Consider the following 25,181-nt stretch of genomic DNA (forward strand, 5'->3'; position numbering starts at 1 on the left):
AGTTGGATAAACCTAAGCAGAGCATCTCTGAGAGATGCGTACAGAACTTCATGTGGCTGAACACAGCCAATATTCTAGGTTAGAAGAGTCTGAGGCTGGAAACAGAGGCTGGTGCACCTCTGCTAGGGTGCTCATTAACAGAACCTGGAAGTTGTGAGTCAGCCAAGTAGCAGAATTTAGACATGGCTCTCTTGGAGGCAGCCTGATCTAACATACCAGTGCCAAAAGAAACAAGAAGACAAATGGTGGTTTAGTCAGCTTTATATAAAAGCCAAAGGACCTTTTAATATTGAGTTTGATACAAAAGATCTTGCTAGTCACAATAAGAGATAGCAGCAGCAGGTTTGATTAAGCGTGGAATACTATGAGTGACCAACTTATATTTCCAAGAGTGTAAGGTGGAGGTTATTCCAAGTCTCACTCAGAGAGAGTCAGTACTCCTCAGGAATACAATTTCTCAATGCTAATTGCCCACACACATGATAAACTCTGTCCCCTTCACATAACAAGCAAAGAACGTGCTTACTGTAAAGGTTTTCTTTTCCACAAGGTTGCAATATTTGGAGAATTAGAGAAATATTTCTTCCCAAAAAGCAAGCTGATCAACGTTACATAGCTTCTACTCGCTGGCTACCTCAGGTACTAAAATGACCGCAATGGAAGAGGGCAAATATAGTGCTAATCTATAAAAAGGGGAATAACAATACACCAGGGAATTACAGACCACTCAGTTTAACTTCAGTACCTAGAAAGATAATGGAGAAAATAATCAAGCAATCAATTTGCAAACACCTAGAAGACAATACAGTAGAACCTCAGAATTATCAACAACTCAGGAATGGATGCTGTTCATAATTCTGAAATTTTCACAACTCTGAACAAAATGTTATGGTTCTTTCAAAAGTTTACAGCTGATCACTGACTTAATACAGCTTTGAAACTTTACTATGCAGAAGAAAAATTCTGCTTTCTACTTTTTTTTTTTTTTTTTAAGTCATTTACTTTTAGTACAGTACAGTACTCTTTATATTTTGGTCTCTGCTGCCGCCTGATTGCACACTTCTGGTTCCAAATGAGGTGTGTGGTTGACCAGTCAGTTCATAATTCTGAGGTTCTACTGTAAAGTGATAAGTAACGGTCAACACTGATTTGTCAAGAACAAATCATGCCAAATCAACCTAACAGCTTTCTTTGAAAGGGCAACAAGCCTTGTGGATAGGGGGAAAGTGGTAGATGTGATATATCTTGACTTTAGTAAGGCTTTTGATACTGTCCTACATGAACTCCTCATAAATAAAATAGGGAAATATAGCCGAGATAAAGCGACTATAAAGTGGGAGCATAACTGGTTGGAAAACCATTCCCAGAAAGTAATCATCAGTGGTTCACAATCAAGCTGGAAGGGCATATCGAGTGGGGTTGTGCAGGGATTGGTCCTGGGTCTGCTCAATACCTTCACAAATTATTTAGATAATAGCATAGAGAGTACACTTACAAAGTTTGCAGGTGATACCAAGCTGGGAGAGGTTGTAAGGGCTTTGGGGGATAGGTTTAAAATTCAAAATGATCTGGAGATACGGTTTGAAGTAAATAGAATGATACTCAATAAGGACACATGCAAAGAATTCCACTTAGGACGGACCAATCAATTGCACACATACAAAACGGGAAATGACTTCCTAGAAAGGATTAAAGATCTAGAAAATATGACCTACGAGGAAAGATTGAAAAATTTGGGTTTGTTTAGTCCGGAGAAGAGAAGACTGAGAGGGGACATAACAGTTTTCAAGTACATAAAAGGTTATTACAAGGAGGAGGGAGAAAAATTGTTTTCCTTAACCTCTGAGGATACAACAAGAAACAATGAGCTTAAATTGCAGCAAGGGAAGTTTAGGTTGGACATTAGGAAAAACTTCCTGTTAGGGTAGTTAAGTACTGGAGCAAACTGCCTAAGGAGGTTGTGGAGTCTTCGTCACTGGAGCATTAAGAACAGGTTAGACAAACACCTGTCAAGAATGGTCTAGTTATTACTTAGTCCTGTCTTGACGGCAGGGGACTGGACTAGATGACCTATTGAGCTCCCTTACGGTCCTACGCTTCTACAATTCTATGATTTTACTGTAGTATCTGAGCGTTTCACAATCTTTATTCCTCTTCACAACACTCCCTATAAGGCAGGGAAATGCTATTATCCCCATTTGACAGATGAGGAACTGAGGCAGAGACTAAGGGTAAAAATTTTTAAAGCACTTAACTGACTTCAGAGACTAAGCTAATTTGCAAGAATCCCTTTAGAGTTTTGTTTTGAAAATGGTTCTCTGGGACTTGTCCAAGTTCATAGAAGCCTGTACAGAATCACCAAACCCAGGTCCCCACGAGTGCCAGGTTAGACTCTTAACCACTGGACCATTCCTCCTCTTTGTAGTACTGTATCAAAGGCAACCTTTCTTTCACCACTGTGCACCAGCAAACCCATGCCAAAACTGAAGGTGCGTATTCATTAGTAAAAATCCAACATAGCTTGTATTGTTTCTAACCTATTTCAACAGATATCCTCTTTCTACCACTCCTGGTCAGTATCATACTGAGGAAAAATCCTGTGTAGAACACTGCTATTTCTGTCAAAACTAAAAAATACAATAAAATTAAATAAAATAAAAAAAGCCTGGAAAATTAAGCTCTATGATCCTCCCAATCTTCATAATGAAAATGCTAGAAACAAGCAGTAGCATTCTTGTTATTGTCATGTTGGTCACAGATAAACTGTACAAAATAAGAGGAAGAGGACTGATAATTAAGTAACCTGAATTAAATACATATAACTACATTGGAAAAGCAAAATTTGTGGAATTACAGAAAAAAATATGTAATTCTTACCAGTAACACAAGTGACTCTGTAGAGCAAAAAGGTATTCATTGAAACTTTCTATTGGTTTTTCCTGTAGAACATAGTCAATACGACGTCCTCCATTTAGCATCCCAACCTTTACTAAGCAACCCTCTTCCTTCGAAAGATCTGGACTTTCGGCAATTTTTTCAGCTAGAATTGATAGTTTTAACATTGAAGTCAGTCACAAGCTCAACCCTTTATTACTGCTTGATTCTATGACTATAAACGGAGGTCACCATTTTCTACATTAGTTTCTCGGAAGACAGTAGTAGCCTCAACTCAACTGTGGAATAAAACACAAATAAGTCCTTTGCTGTTTTCTGTGTGGTTTATTATTACAAACGGAGGTCTCAGGTTTTTTTTTATTATAAATTTAAATAACAGTGCAACCTTGAAGCACAGAGTCTCTGCAAGACATTAGATAGGTAATTAAGAACCACATCTCATTATCCATTCATGTGGTTTCATTCTGTCATGCAGCAGTGTGACTAATAACCATAAAAATGAATTGTTTCAATCTGTTTCTCCAGCAGCAATGACCATCCTTAATTGATTGTGTGAGACTAAGGAAGTGTTTGTTCATTCTACCCAGAAACAACAAAGCATACAATGGTAAATAATACCTGTCAGATAAGTGATAGCAGGCAGAAATCAAGCCCCCAACCTCCCAAGAGATTAATGTTTGTAGAAGGCAATATCTATGACCTAGACACAGTGTTCATTTCAGTTTCTCCACATCCACTCTTTCTGACTCTTGTCTCATTACTCAGCCTGGCCTTCTAGGCAGTAGAGCTTAATTAAAAAGCAGAAATCCCACAGATGTTAAATATTTGTTTACTCATTTTTCTTACAGAAGAGTAAAGGCAAGACATTTAGAAACTTGCTCTTGACATCAAGCTCAATTGTAAGATTTCACTAATCAAAGCCTCCTTTGAAGTAGATGCTGTTAAAGTTTAATTTAATAAAAGGCAAGGAAATACAGTACCAAATACAAAGAACAACATATTAAGAATCTGAAAAAATATGTTTTCCTGGACAAGATCAAATTGTAATTAACTAAAAATCTAACATTTCTAACGTTCATTTGAGCTTTGATGTTTCCACAAACATGAGATTAGTGTACTAAGAGAATATCAGTGAAATGTCAACCTACCTTCTACCACTTGTTTTTCTTCTTCCTCTTTAATTTGATTAGCTACCTTCTCCAGTTCTGCTTGCAGCTGAGTTGAAGAGGTATGAGCACGTGCAAATTCATTAAGAGTCTGCCAAGCGCTCTTCAAAGAGCTGATAAAACCCTGTTTTAGATCTGATCCCATACGAGAAAGAGAATCTTTCAACTCTAAAAAGATCACAATATCAGAAGCATTTAGAGTGAAAATGTTACGTGAACACAAACACAATTTTTTAAAGTAAGTACTAGCCAAAGTACCAATTATTGGGGCATATATGCCCATGCCTCTTATTCCTCTTGATTAAAAGATGACATAGAACACAGCATCTTCACTATAAAAGCAGTATTTTGCCACCCGTATTTGAAGTAGATGCTGTTAAAGTTCAATTTAATAAAAGGCAAGGAAATACCGTACCAAACATGTTCAGAATCTGAAAAAAGTAAATGTTGGAAATGGCCACTTCATTCTAACCAGATGATTTCTTCCCAGAGCTCCACAGGAAGTCAGAACTTCCTCCAGGTCCCTGACAACCTAACTTGGAAAAAGTTCCTTATAATCCTGAAATGTGTCAGTTTAACCAAGGGCATGTGAGTTTGACACAAGAGTCAAGAATCCAATCCTATTAACCCAGATACTGCTACTGTCTCAGTAAGGATCTTTTCCTGACTACCCCACAGTGACACCAAGCAGAAAGGCTGGCTAACTCAGGATCAACGTCCACCCAGGGTGGGTCTAAGTTTTCAACTATATTTGGGAGTGGCAGAATTGCAGGCATTGGGGGACAGAGATGGGGATCCAGTTAATTTGGCTACTACTTCTTATCCTCAGAATCTTAAGAAGTTAAAAACTTTATTACAGCCTGATTTCAGAAAGTGCTGAGAACCTGCCCTTTGAAATTCAGCCTCCTTTAAAGCATCTCAAGTTGGGTGCATGAGAAGACAGACACCAAAAATCATTAATCCCCTTTGAAAATCTTGACCTACAATATTTGATGCATTAGAAAATCATAGACTATACATATACAGTAAAATATACATATAAAAAAACCTTTTACCAAGATGAAGTCTTTTTCTGCCTTTGTGGTGTGGAATGAGAACTGGTTTTATGTCCAAGTCTGGAATAATCATAGGTTCTAACCTATAAGCCACTGGGTCAAGCTGCAAATAAAGAGAAAGCCAGAATAACTAAAATTATTTGATGTTTAACAATCCAAAATGTTAGTGACGTTTCAGTTAAAGAAACCTGTTGACAATTAGTGAAGATAATTTGTAGATTCTGTCTTTTTCAGTTAACTCAAGTGAACTAATGTTTAGTTAAATTGTAAATTACTGCTGATTCATTAACACGATCAGTGTTTTCATTCTCTTAGGTTCAGAGACTGTAGGAGAGGGACATGATAGCAGAGATGAGCATTATTTTGCCCTAGCTCTTTAACATAATACATCCAGTGCACAAAAGGATTTCTCTTGCTACAGAATAAGCAAATATCAGTAACCATTCAACACACCACAAAACCTTGCAATACACTACTCAACCGTGTTGAAAGCAACATAGAGTCAAGATAAAAACGCAGATTTTCCCCAGTTTCCAGTATTTCATATAGCTGGCATACTGGCTAGTACTATGACAAGATGGGAATGAAGAGAAGGATAAATCTATTATTTTACAATAACTATAAAGAGTTTCCAAATCTCAATGTGAGGAAGTGGAGTAGTGGAGGAAGACAAAGAGCAGTCTAAAAGTCAGATGACAGAAAACAGATTCTCAATAAGATTATTATTTTGGCTTTGGAAAGCGAAGAGGGCAGGTGGCAAGGTAATTGGGCTAAGTATTAAGTACATGACTTGCAACCAGCTACTTATTTTCTGTAGAGGTTCAGAAATAACCGAGTGTGACTGCAACGTTCAGGGGACGATGACTGTTTTAAAATTACTTTTGGTGCCTTAAGAAGTTCAAATGTAGTTTTCCCACCTTCCTTTCATCTAAATTACTTGAAATCCAATCTCACAGGTACTTCTCACTCACTGGATGGTAAATATTGAAGAATCCCTTGCAGGTAGGAAGTCTATAGTTCTCATCAATATTCTCCACTCCTCGTACAGAAAGGAACACACCGATTGGAGAACCCAGGGCAAAGAAATTTTCTGGTTCGAAGTCTAGCACACTGTAAGCCACAGAAACCTAGAAGCACAAAGTAATCAAACAAAATAAATGCCACCTCAAATGTCAGGCAATTCACTTTAAGCCTAACTAAAAAGGAAAAATGGTGACTGGCTCAGCAAACACCCAACAACCCGCTAGTTTACGCTGCAGGGTGGCAGATATTTGCTGGGATATTCTGCCCATATGGCTTACATGGAGAAGCCTTGCAAAGGCACCTTAAAAACATATAGGAAAGTATATGAGGATAAGTCAAACTAACAGGAAATATTTCAGTGTATTTTCTTAAAATAAAACTTTAGATTAAGAACAGACCATTCAAATTTTAGGTCTACAATGATGTAGAACAAAGGTAATGTGTAAGCATCCAAAGAAAACCCAAATGACTATTCAACACCATGGCAGTCCAAGTGCTGTAATTTAATGTAGGAGACCTTGATTTGGGAATGGAGCCAGTCCTAGCCACTCTGAAGGGGTGAAATTAATTGTGGTGGCCGCATTACTGAAAGCAAAGCTGAACGCTAACTTTAACAAGCCCTCCCACACTTATAATGAAAAACAAGAAATACCCAAGTTCTTTCACATGACTAGAATGAAATGGGATGTTTTTACTTTTTTTGTTTTGTCTTAGTATATACCACTATTCTCAAATAAGATGTTTTAATTAACAATCTTACCTGGCCAGTACCAACTTCAAAATACTCATAGTCAATGTTCACAGAAGAAACCAAGGCACCAACAGGAAGTTTTCTCTTTGACCTCTCATGCAGACTATTAGATTCTGAAGTGGCAACAGAAGTAACTACTTCTTTTGCTTTCTGTGCAGCTTCCTGAGTTTGCACTGCTTTTTTTTCTGCTAATGATTTTTTCTTTTCCTATTGAAACAAAGTTATCAAAACCTGAAAAAGTCTATTGTTATGGCAACTTTTCTCAGTCCCTATCTTGGGTTTTCAGATGTACCTTATGTATTTACAGTTGGTCTGTTTCAGATGCTGGAAGCACACACACCTCCCCGACCCCGTCCCACCCACCCTTTTTTTTTTTTTTTTTTTGCCTCTTTCTACCAACCTTCCTTATGGAGCACTGTGGGAACCTGCACAGAGGATTCTAGGGCACAACTAGCATGAACACTTGCAGGCAGCCAAACAAAGTAAAACTGTAAGAAAACTCACAATATGTGCCATGTTACCCAACGAAGCAAACACCACATTTTTTGATTCTTCTACTTGATAACTGGTTGCCAAGTCACTGAATGTGTTAACATTTATTTTAAGTTTATGTTAAGAACAGTGACAGAAAGCAGATGAAAGCATTCCTCCATTCATCAATCTTCAAAACAAGTATTGTTTATGGCGTGAAATCAGTTCAATATTTGAACAAATGAGGCAGTTTTGTTCACTCTCTTTTAAAAAAAGCACAGAAAGGGATTACTATGACAATATCAGCTTATAGTAGGAAACCTGAGAGTCTAAGTTATAAAATGATTAAACTGCAGACCACCTCACTCTGTATTAAGTGCTGTAAGAACTGATACTGAGCCACCTAGAATTAGTCGTTGGTAGGAATCTAGAATATTATACTATCAATGGATTTTCACACTGATGACCGAAAGCTATTCTCAAGAGTGAAAATCAACCATTTAAAGAAGGAAGTCATTTGGTATTGCTATGGAAAAAACAAACACTTTTTTCACAAGCACCAATTAAAACACAATCAGTAAATGAGGTTATATTTAGAACTAGTATAAAAAAACTGAACGGCAAACAACCAAAGAAGATACAAGCATTAATCAGGGGAGGGACTAGGGTAGAGAGAGAAACTTTCACCTCTAAGTCATACATTCAAATCTAGCTCAGACCAATAGTGACCACAAGACACTATCTGACTGCAGTACAGTGGCCTACATTAATTTGGTGGTTCAGTCCAGCTCCCAGTCAACAGAACAAAATCCACCACCACAACTGGCAACAAGTTTGGCAATTTGAGCAAGGATAAAATTGGCAAAATGTGAAATATCCTTTCACCCTCCAAGTTAGCTATGAGGCATGTTGCAGAGATGCCATGAAGAAGTTATGCACTGCAGCTACCTGTACTGTGCTTCATTCTCTCTTTTTTCCATACAGAATTAAATTTTATCGTTGTAGAACCAGTTAGGAAAGGTTTTTTTCTATAAAATTCAGTTTTGCTTTCAATTCAAAATGCCAAACCACATTACCCTGGTGTAGACTCTACAGAAGCATGTCATGTGTGCAGTATGGAGATCTACAAATATAATAAAATAGATTTTTATTGCTAATACACAGAAATCAATTTTTAAAAAAATTCAATCACATTAACTTTTCCCCTTGTTAAAAAATTAGCACATTCCTAAGATGCTACAGATAAGATCTATAAATCTGGTATAATTAAAAAAAAGATTATTTGGCATTTACTGGAAATTCTTCAGTAATTTCTTGCATTATTCTTTTGCTCATTGTTATTGCAGTTAGTGGGGGGAGGGAAGGAAAAATCAAAGATTCTGACAGAACCCACCTAAAAGGAAAAAGCAAGAACTTGTTTTTCCCCAAAGGCTTTTAACTCATCGATCTATATATTAGATCTTTACTTGGACAAATAAACTATAATCGTGTCTAATTTACTGAAATATAAACAGGCAAAACATTATTTAAAAATTAAGTTAGTCAGTTTAGTTTCTGATAGGAGGGTGCAATATTTAAAGTCTCTCTCAACATTTAGGGCTTATCTTTCCAAAAGGAGTTTCTTGTAGGGTTCTATCCTGTCAAACCTCCTGCTTAGCAGCCACACATGTATAGTAAGAGAGATGTTTTGAGCAGTAATACCAGCAGTTTGCTGTTGACATTTTTATGTCTACTCATCAAACTTACATTTTGAGTTTTCTTGGTTTTTCTAGTTCTTGAATGAATTAGGATCCTGCATGAAAGCTAGCTGGCTTAGGATCAAACCATACCACACAGGTGATAATAGCAGGCAGAGGGAAACACTTTGAACAGTTGACAGAGGCTGCGGCTACGCCTTCATTTGAGGGCACCCGCACAACCTGAATGGTTCACTATCTCGGGATGTTAAAGCCTTTACAGATTCTGGATTTTCAGATAAAAGGTACAAAGCCTGCCACCATCAACCATTGCAACTAGAACTGTTTGAAATTTTCAGAATTTTGAGTTTAACAACATTTAAAAAAGATTATTTCAATTCAATTTCGGATAGAAAACTTGAAATTTTATGCACATTATATATAGAAGTATTGAAATCATTTGGGCCATTACATAACAGTAGAGAATGTTACGTATTAGTAGAAAAACAAATAATGTTAAATAATACCATTATAAATGCATTATAAAACATTGCGCATTTACCTGTTTGGCTGCTCTGTCTTTTACAAAGTTGGCAATTTTCTTTCTTGGTCCAAGAGGTATACCCATTTCCTTCAGGTCATCAACTGTACACATCAGCTGGAAAAAAACCCAAAAAATATATATAGGATTTCTTACCTAGTGACTTACTGAAAATATGGCTTAAAAATTAGTTAAGTAAACTCAAATAGTACAGATTAAGATTTACACGGAATTAAATAAAGATCAAAGAGGGTACAGGACAACAATAAATGTACATAAGAGGAGACCAAACTACTTAATTGAAAGTGTTATGGATTCACATAATATTTAATCTTAAGTATACAATACATACAATTAAAGTTTCAATTTTAAAAAAAGCTATTTAGACTAAGCTATAAAGCAAAAAAGATTGTCTGGCTCCCAATGTCAACTTAAACTGTTAGCTGTACCAGAGATTCCATATCAATTCTCTCCTTTTCAAATGTGTCAATATACTCTGAGACACTGAGCATTTCCAGAGCCTTCTGTAAGGTTGGAACTTCATCCTCCACATCAGGATCACAGGGCTCCTCACTAGAAGGAGTAATCATGGGTGCCAAGGAGTTGGTATCCTCTGTCACCTTGAGAGAAGATTAAAGCAGCACAATGAGACTGACAGATAGAGTGAGGAGTTAACAGCAAGCTACAGTACACAAATATATGCTAAACCATATTTTTAAAATATCGGTAACATCTGAGCATTGTTAATCATCCTAGCCTAAGGGCTTTAAAGAAAGCAAATAGCAAATATCAACATCAAATTTTCGACCAGTGAGTATAGACTGAGCTTAAATGAAAGTATTTAAAGGGAGACTAAAGTGGCAATGAGGTTCCAGGAGTTTTGAATCTCCATGGTTTACACATCAAATGCCGTCAAACATTTAAAAAAAAAAAACTACCTGTCATCACTCTCAATCTGAGACCTGAGAACTAAAGTAAACGGATTCCTCCTCATGTATATCCATCATTACTCACAAAGTTGTTCAAGCCAGTATTTTACCTCTCTTTTGCAGACCGCTTTACCTCACTTTCCCTACTTGCTCAATGCCATAGAATCTGTAACAGAGCTAATGTTTAGAACTTAACAGTTTCTGGGTCCCAGCCCCAGGCTTAAATCCACTAGATAGAACCTCCACAGACCTTTAAGTTTTTGAGGTACAAGAAACCTCAAATATAGAGACTACAGAAACACAAACTTACTGTTTTTAGATTGCATGTTTCCATTAGTCAATTAAAATGTACTATCACATCAGGTAATATGCTAAACTGATAACAGTTCTGACAGCTTGAGAAACATCTCCAAAAAACCACCAGAGTGAATTCATCTCAAAATTCAGGTAAGCAAGTAATACCTGCTTGTCACGAACAACCATATCATTCACAAGCCCATTCGCAGCAGTGGGAGGGCCAGAGTTTCCTGATGAAGTCAAGTCTTTCTGGTTGGACAATATGTCAAATAAAATTAAGGCACCTGGAAATATAAATTGTTTTGAGTAAATATTCCTGTTTTCTTGATCCAAAATCTTAACAAATAGGACTTCTTGGTGATGGCAGTGGCTGTAGGTAAAGTGCAAGAAAGATTATTTATATAATTTTACAGAAAAAATAAAAAACAAGAAGAAACATGTTTAGATATTACACTTATGTGAGAATTCCTAGAGTATAGGAAGTGCTTAAAGCTGGTTCACTTAAAAGCAATTACAATAGCCAACATCACCTTTACTCATTACCTAAGGCTATGGACTCTTCCTAGAGGCAGGATTGGAGAAGCAGAGCCCAGACAACACAGCCAGGAATTCATAGCTTCATAATACTCATAAGAAAGGCATAGTAGGATAGTGTTATCCCCATTTTACAACTGGGGAAAGCAGGCACAGAAGATAAGTGACTAACCCGTGGTCAGATGTCAAATTGCTTTTTTAAGACTAGACTAGAATCCAAGTCTTTTGACTCCCATCTCCATGCTCTAACCTCTAGATCAGGGTGGGCAAACTTTTTGGCCCGAGGGCCACATCAGGGTTGCAAAACTGTATGGAGGGCCAGGTAGGGAAGGCTGTGCCCCCCCAAACAGCATGGCCTCCACCCCCTCCCACCCTCTGACTGCCTCCCTCAGCACCCCCAACCCATCCAACCCCCCCGCTCCCTGTCCCCTCCCTCCCAGGACCCCCCAGCCCTAACCGCCCCCCCTCCCGGATCCCACTCCCTATCCAACCCCCCCTGCTCCCTGTCCCCTGACCCCTATCCACACTCCCGCCCACTGACAGGCCCCCTGGGACTCCCACGCCTATCCAAAGCCCCCGTTTCCCATCCCCTGACCACCACCCCCTCAGAACCCCCAACCCAGCCAACCCCCCTGCTCCCTGCACCTTTACCATGCCTCTCAGAGCAGTAGGACTGGCAGCTGCGCCGCCCAGCCACAGCCAGCCACACCGCTGCGCTGCCCAGAGCGCTGGTGGCATGGCAAGCTGAGGCTGCGGGGGAACGGGAAACAGTAGGGGAGAGAGCTCAAGGGCTGGGCAGAGTGGTCCCGGGGGCCGAATGTGGCCCATGGGCCGGAGTTTGCCCACCTCTGCTCTAGATCATAATGTCTCTTAAGAATTAAGTATTATAAACTGAGTATATTGACAATGTGCGTTAGGAGCCAACAACACTCTAGAAAATCATTATGGTATATCAGGCCAGCTTTCCCCACGCTTAAACGCAGTTTGCATTTTCCTCTATCGAACAATGCTATTTTGTCCCAGAAAGTAAACATATATTAGTAGATTACCTAAACTGTGCCCAGCAACAGAGACTCCTCCTTTGAAGTCTGGGTTGCGACTCATGAAAAGTGCATGTAGGCGGTTCATTTCCAGGCCTACTTTATCCACAATGGTCTGACAGTAGGTCGGGCTGTTGTAAAACAGTATATCAAGCAAGGTCTCATTGGTGAAGTGACGCAGACGTCCAATGCTCGGCAAAGTGATCTTTTTAATATTCCTGGTGGTGCAAAAATGTGGAAAAGAAATATCAGGAAAATATTTAATCTATTATCTTTTAATGAAGTCTAGCAACTGGAAATAAGGGAAGTCAGCACTATATGATCATCCAGCTTGTTCTATCACCCACCGATTAGAAACTTCTCAACTAAAACATTACAGAAGAATCATTCTATTGTTATCAGACCATGTTTATCTACCCTACCTTTATGGCATATGGTAATTTCTCATTCATTTTCCTTAACTCTATAAAGTATTGTATTATGCAATTTGTATGACAGAGGCTGTGCATAGTGGTACCGTGCTGTATACAGACCTGTCTACACCTGTTGCATCCCCATGTAGAGAGCTATGCCAGTGAACCGGTAGGAATTCAACTCTGCTCACTTTAAGTTCCTCTAAAGACTTCTTAAAATGAGTCTGCAACAGTTTCAGAGACACGGTCCTAAAATCATCAACTGGGGGGGGGGGGGGGGTTGGAGAGGAAGTAATGGAAATCGGATATTAATGTTAATCAAAAAAAGTCTAACACAACATGATTTCAAATATGTTTCTCAACTATACTAAACATTTTTAAAGTCCTCTTTCCCCATTTACTTTTTTTTTTTTTTTTTTTTTAAAGAAGTTACAACATTTCACAAAAACTACTTATCTAGGTAGAAGAAAACTGTCAGGAAATAGTTAAATATCTAATTCAAAGTTGTATTTGGTGTATCCCCAAATAAAACCATATTTAGTTTCATGATCAAATATATTTTTGTGGGTTTTTTTTTTGTTTTGATTACAATATATGGAATATAAATTTATTGGGCAAAAGTCTTACCCTAAATGTTTAAGTTGTTTCAATAGTTATACAGGAACTTATAAAAATATGAGTTTACTGTTGAGGGACTCATAGCAATGGCTAAAATTATGAATAACCGTTTTGAGAAAAAAATAATACTCTTTTCCATTTTTGGCTTCTTTCTCAAAATAAGGAAATATTTGCAGTTCTTAAATTAACACATTGTTCAAATAACATTTCAAAAACAATATAAAAACTGTCTAGACCACATTAAAGAATTCAATTAATGAAGAGAACTATAACCCGAGTTTAAATACTTCGGAATAAAGCTATGATTAAAGACTTACCACATTCAACAATGCTTCTAAATCGTAAATCACACACAGGACCTATGCCATGAACCATGAACACTAAATGGTCTATTTGAGACATCTCCCCTATAAAAAGCAAAAGAACAAGTAGTATTAGTATCTGATTATGTTCACAGTGACGCAGTTTGGTCATGTAGTTTTATATAACAAGGATTTAGGGGGTTAGGACAGTAATAATGTGGCCCAGGATACAATTTCACCTACAAATTTTCTTTTATAATTAAGAAAATCCATTTCTTGCCACCCCTCCAATTTTACTTAACTTTTCCTGTCTTTATTATTTACTACCATGCCGGTGTCATTCCACATGCAAGAAAATGTGGAATTATACGGTGTGTGTGTGTGTATATATATATATATATATATATACACACACACACACACACACACGCGTGCGCCTCAGAGCCTGCCCATCTATGGAAGAACAGTGCAAGTTCAAAGAAGGGCATTCTTAAAAGCAATTCAAGCACCTCAAACTGACGACCATGTTGGGTCTTTTGTTCAAATGTGAAGGAAAAGTTGTAGTTCCAGCCAAAGCAGTCTAAGATTTATATAATTAGCACAACTCTACCATCAGCCAGATTATATTCTCACACTGTCTTCATCTATTAGCAGAAAACTAAGTACTGTTAATTTTCAAAACTTTTCCGAATTATGGGATGGAGTAGCTTAAAAATCAAAAAGGCAGATTTAGGAAGCCGATTTAACTGTGAAAATGGAAGATTTATTTGTAGGCAAGGAGCGACTGACCCTTACAAAAGCAAACAAATGTTCTCCAATAATATGCAATGATGGTTGCACTGGTAATACTTGCTTTCCTCTTGGTTATAAGAATGGCACTCTCCTGGAAACACTGTCTGCTTGACAAATATATTGGGGCAGAGAGCGATTGTTTTGTAAATCAGATTGATCAAAGCTTTGCAAACCACAGGCAAAAAAGGGACTCAGGAGAACTCTCCCACTGCAGTCCACATGTGCCCTGTCACATACCATCAGGAATTTCATCATGATCATCATCAATGCCACGCTTTACCACCCTTGGCCTTGTCTGACCATCTTGTGTGGTCCCCCATTCATCTGGTACTGCAGAAGGTTGGAATTGAACTATAACCTGAAAAGAAATAGATCGTCTAACTTTAAACAAGGAAAACTTATTTTCTAGTCTGTTTACCTGAAAATTCTGGTCTTGGAATGTATGAAGGTATTGTATGTTTGAATATAGCTCTTCTCATTCACTAAATGTATCTCTTGTGATTGACTCCAATACATTGTCTGCTCTTAGCTACTATTATTCCTATGCTTTATCGGGTGAGTGGCTAGCCGACTAAAACTAAACTCAAACAAGACTTAAGTAATTCTTGTTGGTTTGGGGCAAGTACCTAGACAAAATAACCTTTGCCAGATTGTCTTCCATAACCAGGGGAAGTTGGCCTGCTGATTGATTCAGGTTTGCAATGCCCAAGAGTACCTTTCTTACTTTGTCATGCCCGAACTTGGTTAGCAGGTGAGATATTTTTCTGCCATGAGACAGACCTCACTACAGTTACTTACAATAAATCATTCTCAAAGTGACAACATTATGATACACTTTTTCACGTGGGGCAATATCTTAAGTCAATTCAGAAACCTCAGCTGGTACAGAATTCAGCCATCTGCCTACTTACCTGAATTTTCAGCAACAAGCATGTTACACCTGTATTCCACAATCTACATCGGTTTGGTGAAATTTAAGGTACAGGTTTTAAACTAAACAGCCCGTAATGGTTTGAGTACTGCCTGCCTGAAAGATTTACTAGCTGAAACATCATAGCTTGTGCTATATGCAGTGTTGTAGCTGTGTTGGTACCAGGTTATTAGAGAGACAAGGTGGGTGAGATAATATCTTTTATTGGACCAATTTCTGCTGGTGAGAGAGATAAGCTTTCAAGTTCACACAGAGCTCTTCTTCTACTTGTGTTATGCAGGAGTTCAAAGTATATGACGACAGTGGTCCCTTCTGGCCTTAAAATCTTTTGCATATCTCCTCACATGATACCACAATAGCCAAGGTCAGCTGAGCTGACAATCCCTCATTTAACAACTAGGGAGCTGCAGGCAGGCATTCACAGCAAAAGGCCTTTGACTTTAAAAGTTGTCCCACCTCCCAGTGGCCTAAGAACACCCAAGTGTATCGACTTTTTGGTTACATTGCAAAATCTCTCAGGTTTTAGAAGAGAGGATGATTTTTATTATTTCTGATAGGCTGTTGGGGTAAGGAGAGTTTTAAAACATTATTTTTAACATACACATACCCAGAGCAATGGATAAGTGCATTTTTAAAACTCCACGTAAGGCTAAGTTTGTATTCAAGTTATGCTTTAATTTTACACAAAAGCATACTCAACTCCATGCTACACTGCAAAGACCTAAAAACCAGATAATTAGCATTACCTTAGGATTATGCATAACAATTGTTTCCCCATTTGGAAATTCAAGTCGCCGGTGCCACTGATTCGCAGTTACAGCTTTTTTATATTCTGCCTGCAACAATAGACAAGTTATGTAAAACCAGTATGTCTTTTTAGACTAACTACATGTAACATGCCAAATCAAAAGTTGGGCTTGTCTACATGATGCACTAGGGCACTCCAGCTGGGGTGTATATTCTCATGTGCACCAGTGTGTCACACATGAACTGACCGTGTGAACCCTGCTGCCATGCACTAAAAGTTCCCCAGTGCTCGGTGATGTAATCCTGTTTCAAACAGTACTATGTCACTGTGCACTAGGAAACTTTTAGTGCATGATATGCTGGTGCACCACGAGAATTTACAACCCAGTTGGTGTGCACTAATGCAGTATTTCTCAGTGACTGGTCTGTGGACTGGCGCCTGTTCCTGAGATCTCCATGACAGTTTAGGAAAGCAGAAAGGTGGTCCCTGGTATCAAAAAGGTTGAGAAACACTGCACTAATGCACCAGGTTGACAAGCTTTTAGAATATGCTAGGACACTACTTGCATAATTTTATTTACAGTAGGGAAAATGATAGGGATATATAGCACTATAATGTGACTCTAGTTATAATCTGACAAACTGCATAATATATTTTAGGCCAACAGCACAAGGGGACAGAAGTGAGTCTTAAAGCATCTTACAAAGCCCCACTTTGTGAATTAGAAAACACTAATTTAGCCCCTTTCTCTAATACAATTTCAAGCAGGTGTAAAAGCTTTTCTAGAAGAGAGGTAATAGATCAGAATTATTAGGTTAAGTTCTTAGTTACGTTCACTTAAAAGTAATACTGACCTCTAGTTTCTCACTGAAGTCCTCAGTATAAGGAATAAACCTGCTATCTTTGTCTCCCTTATAAAACCATGTACATCGTCTGACTTCAGATGGCTCTTCTTCCCAATATACAGCTTTTCTTAGTCTGTCATACAGGTAAACATCATAGCGCCCCCCATCAGTGCTCAAAACCACGCTCTCAGGATCAGGTTGGACTAGAATACAAAATTCATGCTTTGTTACAATAGTAACTTGTGCTTTCCTCTTTTAAAGCTGTGAAATTAATGTCAGTCAGGATGCTAATCAACCACTTAAAACAGTAACCTACGCTGTTTTGAACTCCGTTCAAAACCCCTGCCTTTATCTCTTTCCTTATAATGTATGTACTCTTCCACACTTTTAGATAAAGGAGTGAAAACATTTTCAGGAGTGACAGCTTGGAGGTACTTATTTTTTCTGTTGAACAAAGGTTGTTAGTGAAAATGGGAAAAGACCTATTTGGACATACTGTGGTGTGCCACTTTCTGCAGTTACTCCACTTCATTCCATTATGAAATGCAGTAGGCTGAGAGCAAAGTAAAATATACTACTATCCTGATCTATGAAGTGAAGTGCCTCAAAGATAAGGATTCTAGTCAGTTTCAGATGTCTGCTGGTACACTGAAGTGAGTGGAATCTGTGGAAAAGCACAGCACCACAGGATGGACAGAACAGGAAAATGAAAACAGACCACAAAAGGAACTAGGGCAAACAGGAGGAGAAATAATAGGAAAACTTGGAAGGCATCAGAACAACAGTGAACAGGCAAGTTCCTCAATCAACAGTCAAGATGACAGAAATTTTCTCTACATATTGTATAACAATACTAATTCTGTATCCACCTCTCAGATTCAATTACCTTTCTTACTGTAGTGTGTAACAAATTGAGCCCTGAAAGTTTACTCTCACCGCTTGATTATGTGCAACAGATCTCATTCCACTTAGTAGTATTTTGCAAAACCACCACCCCATTTCACCTTAATCTACACCCACACATACCTAGAATCAGCTAATAACTTCCATTTTTTCATTAATAACCATCCAATAAAGTTGGGCCATCAGTCTGTAAAGGCTAAGATATCAAGATAAGTAAATCCATTTGAAATCACACCCTTCTAGCATTGCTACTTTCTAATGGAAAGGTCTTTAGTGCCAGTGGAATGTTTTGCCATATTTCCCATTATAACTTTGTTTCAATCAGATCCTTGAAAATAACTTCTTATAAACTTGACCGATTTCTTATGTCCAATTACTGGCAAAAATAAATGAGAGAGACATGGCTGTCAAGGCGGATAGGGTTAATCGTTAGACCAACCACCTCTTTTCTGAAAGACCAATATGTACTCTGCTCTATCATTTTCAACCCCCAAAATTGACATTTTGCCCACTCACAAGAATGAAGATGTAAGGCAGAGATAAGAAAAAAATATAGTGCATACAATCACAGAGAAATGCAGCACAGTGAGTTTGTTATTGTGGGATGGTTACATATATATTAGACCTGTAAGCCTCAATAGTAATGATGCCAAGTAGCAGACTTCCAACCTAGTAAACCTCTGGATTAGTAAAAAAGATTGGTTCAAATTTATCTTCTCAGTATAAGCCAACACCCAACATTCTCACAGTACTCCTTCATCTTTATAAATGAGCCACAGAACTCTAGCATCTACCTTCACATTCAATGGCAAGCAGCCACAATCTAAGAATAAGATGTAAAGAAAGTTTCACTGCTTACCAGAGTTATAAACTTCTTCTAGTGTTACAGAATCTAGAATGCTGAATGGCATCCATATTTGTTTGTATTCCACCTCCTTGCAGTAAAACCAGTGGGGCTGAACTGGTTCATATTGGTTCTGTAGCAAAACAGGTGGTGCCTGCACCAGTGGACCTGCAGGTCTGGGGGCTTGCAGTGGTTGTGATGGTGATGGCAGTGGCGGCTGCGAATGAGGAAACTGAAAATACACTAGATTTATTAGAGATGATTCAAGTATCTCAGTCTCAAATTATGTTTATTGCGTATATTTTATATCTCATTTAGGAGATTATTCTCACTCGTCATTCTCATATGCTTCCCTCTTTCTAAAATATTAACTTTTTGGCATACAACTTTTACAGGATGTCCACCTGATGGTGTTTTAAAAATCCATCTTATTTCAAGTTAAAGATCTGACTTTTTCTCTTCTCAGAAAAAGTAATCAACTAAAACTGCTAAAGTTTCAAATTTGTCATGGCCTAAGTGCTTTCCTTCATTTGAAAAAAATGTTTTAAAATAAATGTTTGAAGTTTGAAAATTCAGGCTCAGCATGTTTATCTTATGTGTCTTTCCTACCAGCACCAAATACATATCTATACGTTGTTAGCTGCTCACTTAAACATGGAGCCACCAATGCAAGTGTTCACAGCTAACTTCAGTGAATGGCTTGTACTTGTTGGGTTCAAAGAACACACAATCTGTGGCCCCAATCCTGCAAATGAATCTGGACAAGTGGATCCTTACCCAGTGACTCAGAAAATTTAAGACCTGATTCTGAGAAGCACTGTGGCTAAACTCAATTTAGATTTCATAGGAGTTGTGGATGCTGATGACCTCTCAGGATCAGGCCCAAACTGCAAAAAGGGAGTTTTTCCCATTGCCATCAAGGGGACCAAAGATTTCGACCTCATGTTAATGTGAGAAAAGGTGGCAAGTTCAAGCATTCAGAAAGTCAAAATATTTCAAATTCCAAAAGCTAAGGTTGTTCAGGCATCATTAACTTGGAAATGTTATATATACTTATAGACACATACCTTTCTATTCCTCTTTCCCTAGTGAGCAACAGAGGCAAGAAAAATTTGTGTAAGAAGATATGTTTAACCTAACATCCCTTTAAAACTGAAATCATTCTGACTACCAGCTTGTCCTCCAAAACCAACGGATTGTAAAAACACTATCTTAAGAATCATAAGAGCTAGAAATGAATGCTTTTCACCATATGAAATCCAGGAATTCAGGATTTTATCTGTTACATAGTCTAGCCGCTAAAATCAAGTGGCTTTAAAGATGCCACTTAGTATAAAGTAAACTTTCCCAAAGTACTGGTCCTAGATCAGTGAAGACATTTTGATATTAGAGGTCAAAAGGACTCAAGATTCTCTTACTCTGTTAAAGGGCAACATGAAGCAGAAATAAAACAGAGAAAATTAAGACTATGGTGAGGGAAAAATATAATTAAAATAGAACAATCTGAAATAATTCTATATTAACACCAAGAAATCAAAGATCATTCGCATACCGGTGACAATGATCCTGGAGGTGTCTGATACATGTGGATAGGCGGTACAGAGGGTGGTGGCTGGGCAAGCTGGCTTGGTGTCTGAATCTGCTGCAGCTGCGGTGGAGTTATGTAAGGATTAGCTCTACTGCTTAAGGTGGTATGGCGATATGGGTTATATCCTTGTTGCGGTGCTCCATGGGGAGGAGTAGAAAAGTTTGCAAGTGGGGGACAACTCTCTGGAGGAGTCTGATAAGCACTGATTCCCATGCGGGAAGTAGGTGGTGCACTATAAGATGGCTGTGACTTCGGAACACTTGGCAAAAAAGCATTCTGCCCCTCTTGTGATCCAGGCAAGAGTGGGAGAGAAGTTAGACCCTTGGAGAAGGTTGATGGCCCAACAGGTGGTGTCACTGTTGTTAAGGGTGGCTGCCCTATGCTTCCAAAAGGATCACTGCTACTAGGTACCTGGGAGAAATAGCTAAAAGTCTGTGGTGGATTAGGAGTAGCAGAAGTCTGGCCCAAGAAGCTGTCCTCTTCTCCAACATCTGTGGAATCATCTGCATTGAAACACAGAGTAATGGTTAATGGAGCTATTCTAAGGAATTTTATCATTTGCTCTACAGTCTGAAACTGTTCTATAATAGTATAAACTATGTCCAATATTTTGCTTATCTTAAGTGTTTTGGCACAATTTAGGCCCCAAATTCATGAAGGTTAAACAAGCTATGCACTAGAAGGTAGTAAGTCTCCAAAAACATTTGAATAATTTTATAGTCCATTTTAGAAACACAGACAAAGCAATCTGAGTTAATTAAAAATCCTAGATTGTTAGCCTTAGATCTGAATTCCTCTTATTTACAACATGCTTATCATACCAACCCAGGCGTACTTGCAAATACAAAAAAATTTAATCTAGCAGTAAATAAAAGTTACATTATAAGAACTTCACTCCCTTTTATTTTCCTCCACCTGCAAAAAGACGACCATTTGAACTCATTCCACCTCCTAAGAAAAAGCCAGTATAAACAGATGTGCATGGAAGGAGAACTTACTCTGACTCTATTGTATTCCAGTGGGAAGCAAGTTCCAGAGTACATGAACATTTTGGAGCAGCTTGGCAAAAGCTCCCCCTTCCCCTCCCACAAGTCAGCAACATAACTTTGAGATAAGTTTCTAAACAATTAGTGACATGGTTGGATCTAAATATGTTTAGTGTTCACACCACAACATGGTTTATATTCGATTAATGGAAGTTGCTGCTAACTGCATGATGCTCCTACCAATGTCCAACTGTTTTCCTGCAGCCAGGTCATAGCATTTATTTCATTACATTAGACAAGTTGCTTAACAGAGCTTGTATAACTGACTGGCTAGCTCTCCATCCTCCGAGCTTTCAACATAATGTTGATGGTGTTGCTTGGCCTCTGTGCACACAATCCATACTTTCCCATAAAGCATGGATGCAAACTTGGTTGGGTAGTTAAGTAGCTGTGGACATGGAAACGAGGTCAATGTAGGGCAGTCTTGTGAAACATTACGGCACAGATACAATTCAGCCATAATGAGCATGCCACAGCCTCATTACAAAAAGAACTGTAACACTACTGTAGTCCATAGCCTAATCTGGGGGGTGATGAACTCAATCCTCCCAGTTTCCAAATTTTCTTTCGAGTAGCACTACAGTTCAGAAAATTACTTCCACCATTATTCATTACTCCGCTGCAGACTTTGATTGCCTCTTACTGATTTTTGGAAAGGGCAAGGCTGCTAAACCCACCAAAGCAACTTTATATGTGTGGTTCTCTTCTGAAATGCTACACACACTTTTTTTTTTTTTTTTACCCTTTATTTCATTGGCTATAGGGAGCAACCCCATTGATGGTAGCTCCTTAACTGTTTGCACACTTTCCCTGATTTCTTTAGCACGTATTATATAAGTTGGAGTCTTATACTTCGGATTTTGGACATCATAGCCTGCAACTAAAAGGACTCAGAATCAAAACTTCCTATTCCAATAAAAATCCAGACCTTTCCTTTTCTGAGTTTCCATAGAAAAATGTTTGGTTATTTTAAAATAAGAAGGTCCATGCATCAGATATGTCCTTTGCCACTGAGATATGGCAATGTACTACACTGACCCTTGGACTAACCTATGCAATAGCTAAGGAAGGTGAGAGAAACCTTAGATTTTGAAATATCAAAAGTCTTTAAAGTAACAGTACAATAATACTAAGAGATGAAGCTGGACACCATTCTGCAGGGTATATTTGTTGGAGAGCGCTGTGGAAGAAAGAAGAGACACGAACATGCAGGTGAGTATTTGTTAATAGAGAAGCCTTAGCAGAGAGGTGAGCAACATAAGAAACAAGAAGAGAGGAGGTAAAAAGGGGCAAAACAAGGGACACTTTTGCTATCTGGTTTCCTGTACGCTAGGCTGGCAGTTTTGAAGAAGTCCCTCTGCCTGAACTTTGCGTGATACTGGCGTGACAGGCTTTAAAAGCAGAAGAATGATCATGCCAACACCCCACCAGATCTTTAGATTTTTCCCATTTTCCAGCTGATCATTGTCAGCATCCTGGCAGCCTCTCATCAGGAACAGGGCCTCCATGCACTCTGCTTTGTGCAAGTACCCACTCGTATTACCTCCACTCTGTTTCTGTGGTCCTTTTGGTCCAAAGGCAGGTTGTTGTTTTTTCAAGAATGATCCACCAAGGATTTGCCCCATCTTAACCAACATCAACACTAAATAGGGTGTGTCTCAATTGGAAGGCTGAGAATCATCACATAATCAGGAGATAAATATGAACATGCCTCAGATAGATAAAACTTCTAAGACAAGTAAGTAAGTATATGAAAGAACCTACAGTGAAAGACCACAGGAACCACAATACCGGATCAGGGCAGTGGTCCACCTGTTCAAGTATCTTATCTCTGACAGCGTCCAATACCAGTTGATTCTGAGGAAAGAACAAGGAACCTCACAGTAGCCAGTTAGAAAATAAAGTATGACTGTGAAATCTTGCCTCTAGCTTCCTTATCTGGGAAAAGCTCCCAACAGCATCCAACTTCCTGCCAGCTACAAACAGAATAATTAATTTAGTTCCCTTCTCCTTCACTGTGTGGCACTGACCTTTAACCCAAGGTCACCTTTTTCCTTATTGGTAGGGTTTCAAGATCAAGTCCAAAAGTAGCATTTAGGGACATTCCCTTAGAACAGGCCATGCCAGAAATTCATTCTGTCCCCTGCCTTAAATACAAATCCTGAAGGGGTCCCATCTAACAAGTTAGTGAGTACAAAACTCACCAGTAAAAGTCATTTAGCAAGTGACTGCATTTGCATAAAGTCTAAGCCATCAGGTTTTATGTGGGAGTTTGAGAAGATGGGAAGCAAAATCTCTTCACCCCCCACACCCAAACACAGAGACAGAATGCAGGTCTGTAGTCTCTCCATCCCATCAGCACAGTGCAGTGAGGGCCCCAATTCTGTTTAAACCCTCTATGCAAGACTGGTGCAGAAATTAGCTCTATGGTACAAAAGGAGTACAGGAGCCCCACTCTGGGCAGCCCCAGCAGAGGGCTTAAATGGCATGGAACCTTGCACTGGTCCTCTTCATCATGTGAGTTTCACCTGCAGTGAGTACATAATAACTTGGACACTGAAAACAATTATAAATCAAAGGCCAGACCCTTGTCCCTCATAGCTCCTGCTTTGCAATGCTCCAGCAACACAAAACAGAGGAATTACAAGACCCCTCAGAGCCAGCTTAGCTAGCCCTCACGTGCTTGGAGAACGTCTAGGGCATGGTCTCAGCATCGTTGCACGTCAGCAATCCCTGGCACGTAGAACAGCCCCTTAAAGGCTGTTAGCAGGCAACACAATTTAGAGAAACAATGAGACTGTTCTAAGTTACACTGGGAGCTAAAAATGACCCCACAGGCTGTGAGGAAAAATCATTCCATAACGCCACTTTTGCTCATGCTCCACTCAACCATAGACAAGAATGCAACTCAGATACCGACAGCTGTTTGCAACCTCTAACAACATAGATCAATTTGCAGCCAAGAAAGGTCACAATACGATAGAGCACTGAGGAAGAGGAGAGGAATCCACTGATAATCCAAAGAGAAAGAAGACTGGTTCTCAAAGGCAGCTGCCCTAATAACTTTTTTTTAAATACTACATGCTAACACAAACAACTGCCATCAGTAAGGTAGGCTATACTGAAATGAGTTTCTTCCCCTCATAAAAGAGTGACATTATGTCTTGTGGTTCCAGTCTACTTCATCTACATTTGTGAGTTTCTCTCACCTTTGGACATTATATTATGCACTTCCAAAACGGAATTAAAAACCAACCAAGTATGTGAATCACTATGTGGTGAAGGCCAAACTGAATTTTTAATTAAGGCGTAGGGCACAAAGTTATGCTTATATACTACTCTCAAATCATAAAACAATACCCACTTATGCCAAATGAAGTTTACCAAAAGATACAGGCCCTTAGTTACTAAAACTAACCATTACATTTAGCATCACTAAATCTCAATGGAAAAAGTGGTGCAGGGCACCTTCAGATATGCCTTTCAATTCTTTCCATCCTCTTCTCCTCTGTTTTTCATCTCTTCTGCCTGAATTTGTGCATCTGTCTCTTTTGTCATTATGCTGTAACTCTTGAATTTTTATCCCTGTTTGTTAGCAAAGAAGTGAACTTGAAAAATTCAATCCACGAGTTTCCCAGTAACTAGTACAAATTAGAAAGTTTTGCCTGTAATTTCCTGTTTTCCTCGAGCACTTTACAAGCATGGTCAATGAAGTGAGACATTTCAGTATATTAATTTCCAATCCAGCCAAAAGGAACCAGGAACTCAACTAT

The 25,181-nt window shown here is 38.7% G+C and overlaps 1 protein-coding gene across 5 annotated transcripts in view; it reads right to left on the bottom strand.

Annotated features, from left to right (window-relative positions):
- Positions 1 to 25,181, bottom strand: part of SEC23IP (SEC23 interacting protein) — a 39,275-nt gene that overhangs the window by 9,332 nt on the left and 4,762 nt on the right. For 2 of the 5 annotated variants that reach the window (XR_012160062.2, XM_073354210.2), the window contains exons 2-16: positions 20,327 to 20,865; positions 18,790 to 19,006; positions 17,037 to 17,230; positions 16,181 to 16,270; positions 14,741 to 14,861; positions 13,727 to 13,816; positions 12,912 to 13,053; positions 12,388 to 12,596; positions 10,970 to 11,088; positions 10,028 to 10,198; positions 9,600 to 9,695; positions 6,900 to 7,097; positions 6,088 to 6,243; positions 5,117 to 5,219; positions 4,044 to 4,229 (exon numbers count right to left, since the gene is read on the bottom strand). Coding sequence is in view for 4 of the 5 variants with exons in the window: in XM_073354210.2 (XP_073210311.1) it covers positions 4,044 to 4,229; positions 5,117 to 5,219; positions 6,088 to 6,243; positions 6,900 to 7,097; positions 9,600 to 9,695; positions 10,028 to 10,198; positions 10,970 to 11,088; positions 12,388 to 12,596; positions 12,912 to 13,053; positions 13,727 to 13,816; positions 14,741 to 14,861; positions 16,181 to 16,270; positions 17,037 to 17,230; positions 18,790 to 19,006; positions 20,327 to 20,865 (2,631 nt within the window). In the remaining variant the exon portion in view is untranslated. The other 3 variants (XM_073354208.2, XM_078853866.1, XM_073354209.2) reach the window with 3 other exon arrangements.

This window comes from Lepidochelys kempii, chromosome 7 (assembly GCF_965140285.1).
Source record: "Lepidochelys kempii isolate rLepKem1 chromosome 7, rLepKem1.hap1, whole genome shotgun sequence".
Taxonomy (NCBI): Eukaryota; Metazoa; Chordata; order Testudines; family Cheloniidae; genus Lepidochelys; species Lepidochelys kempii.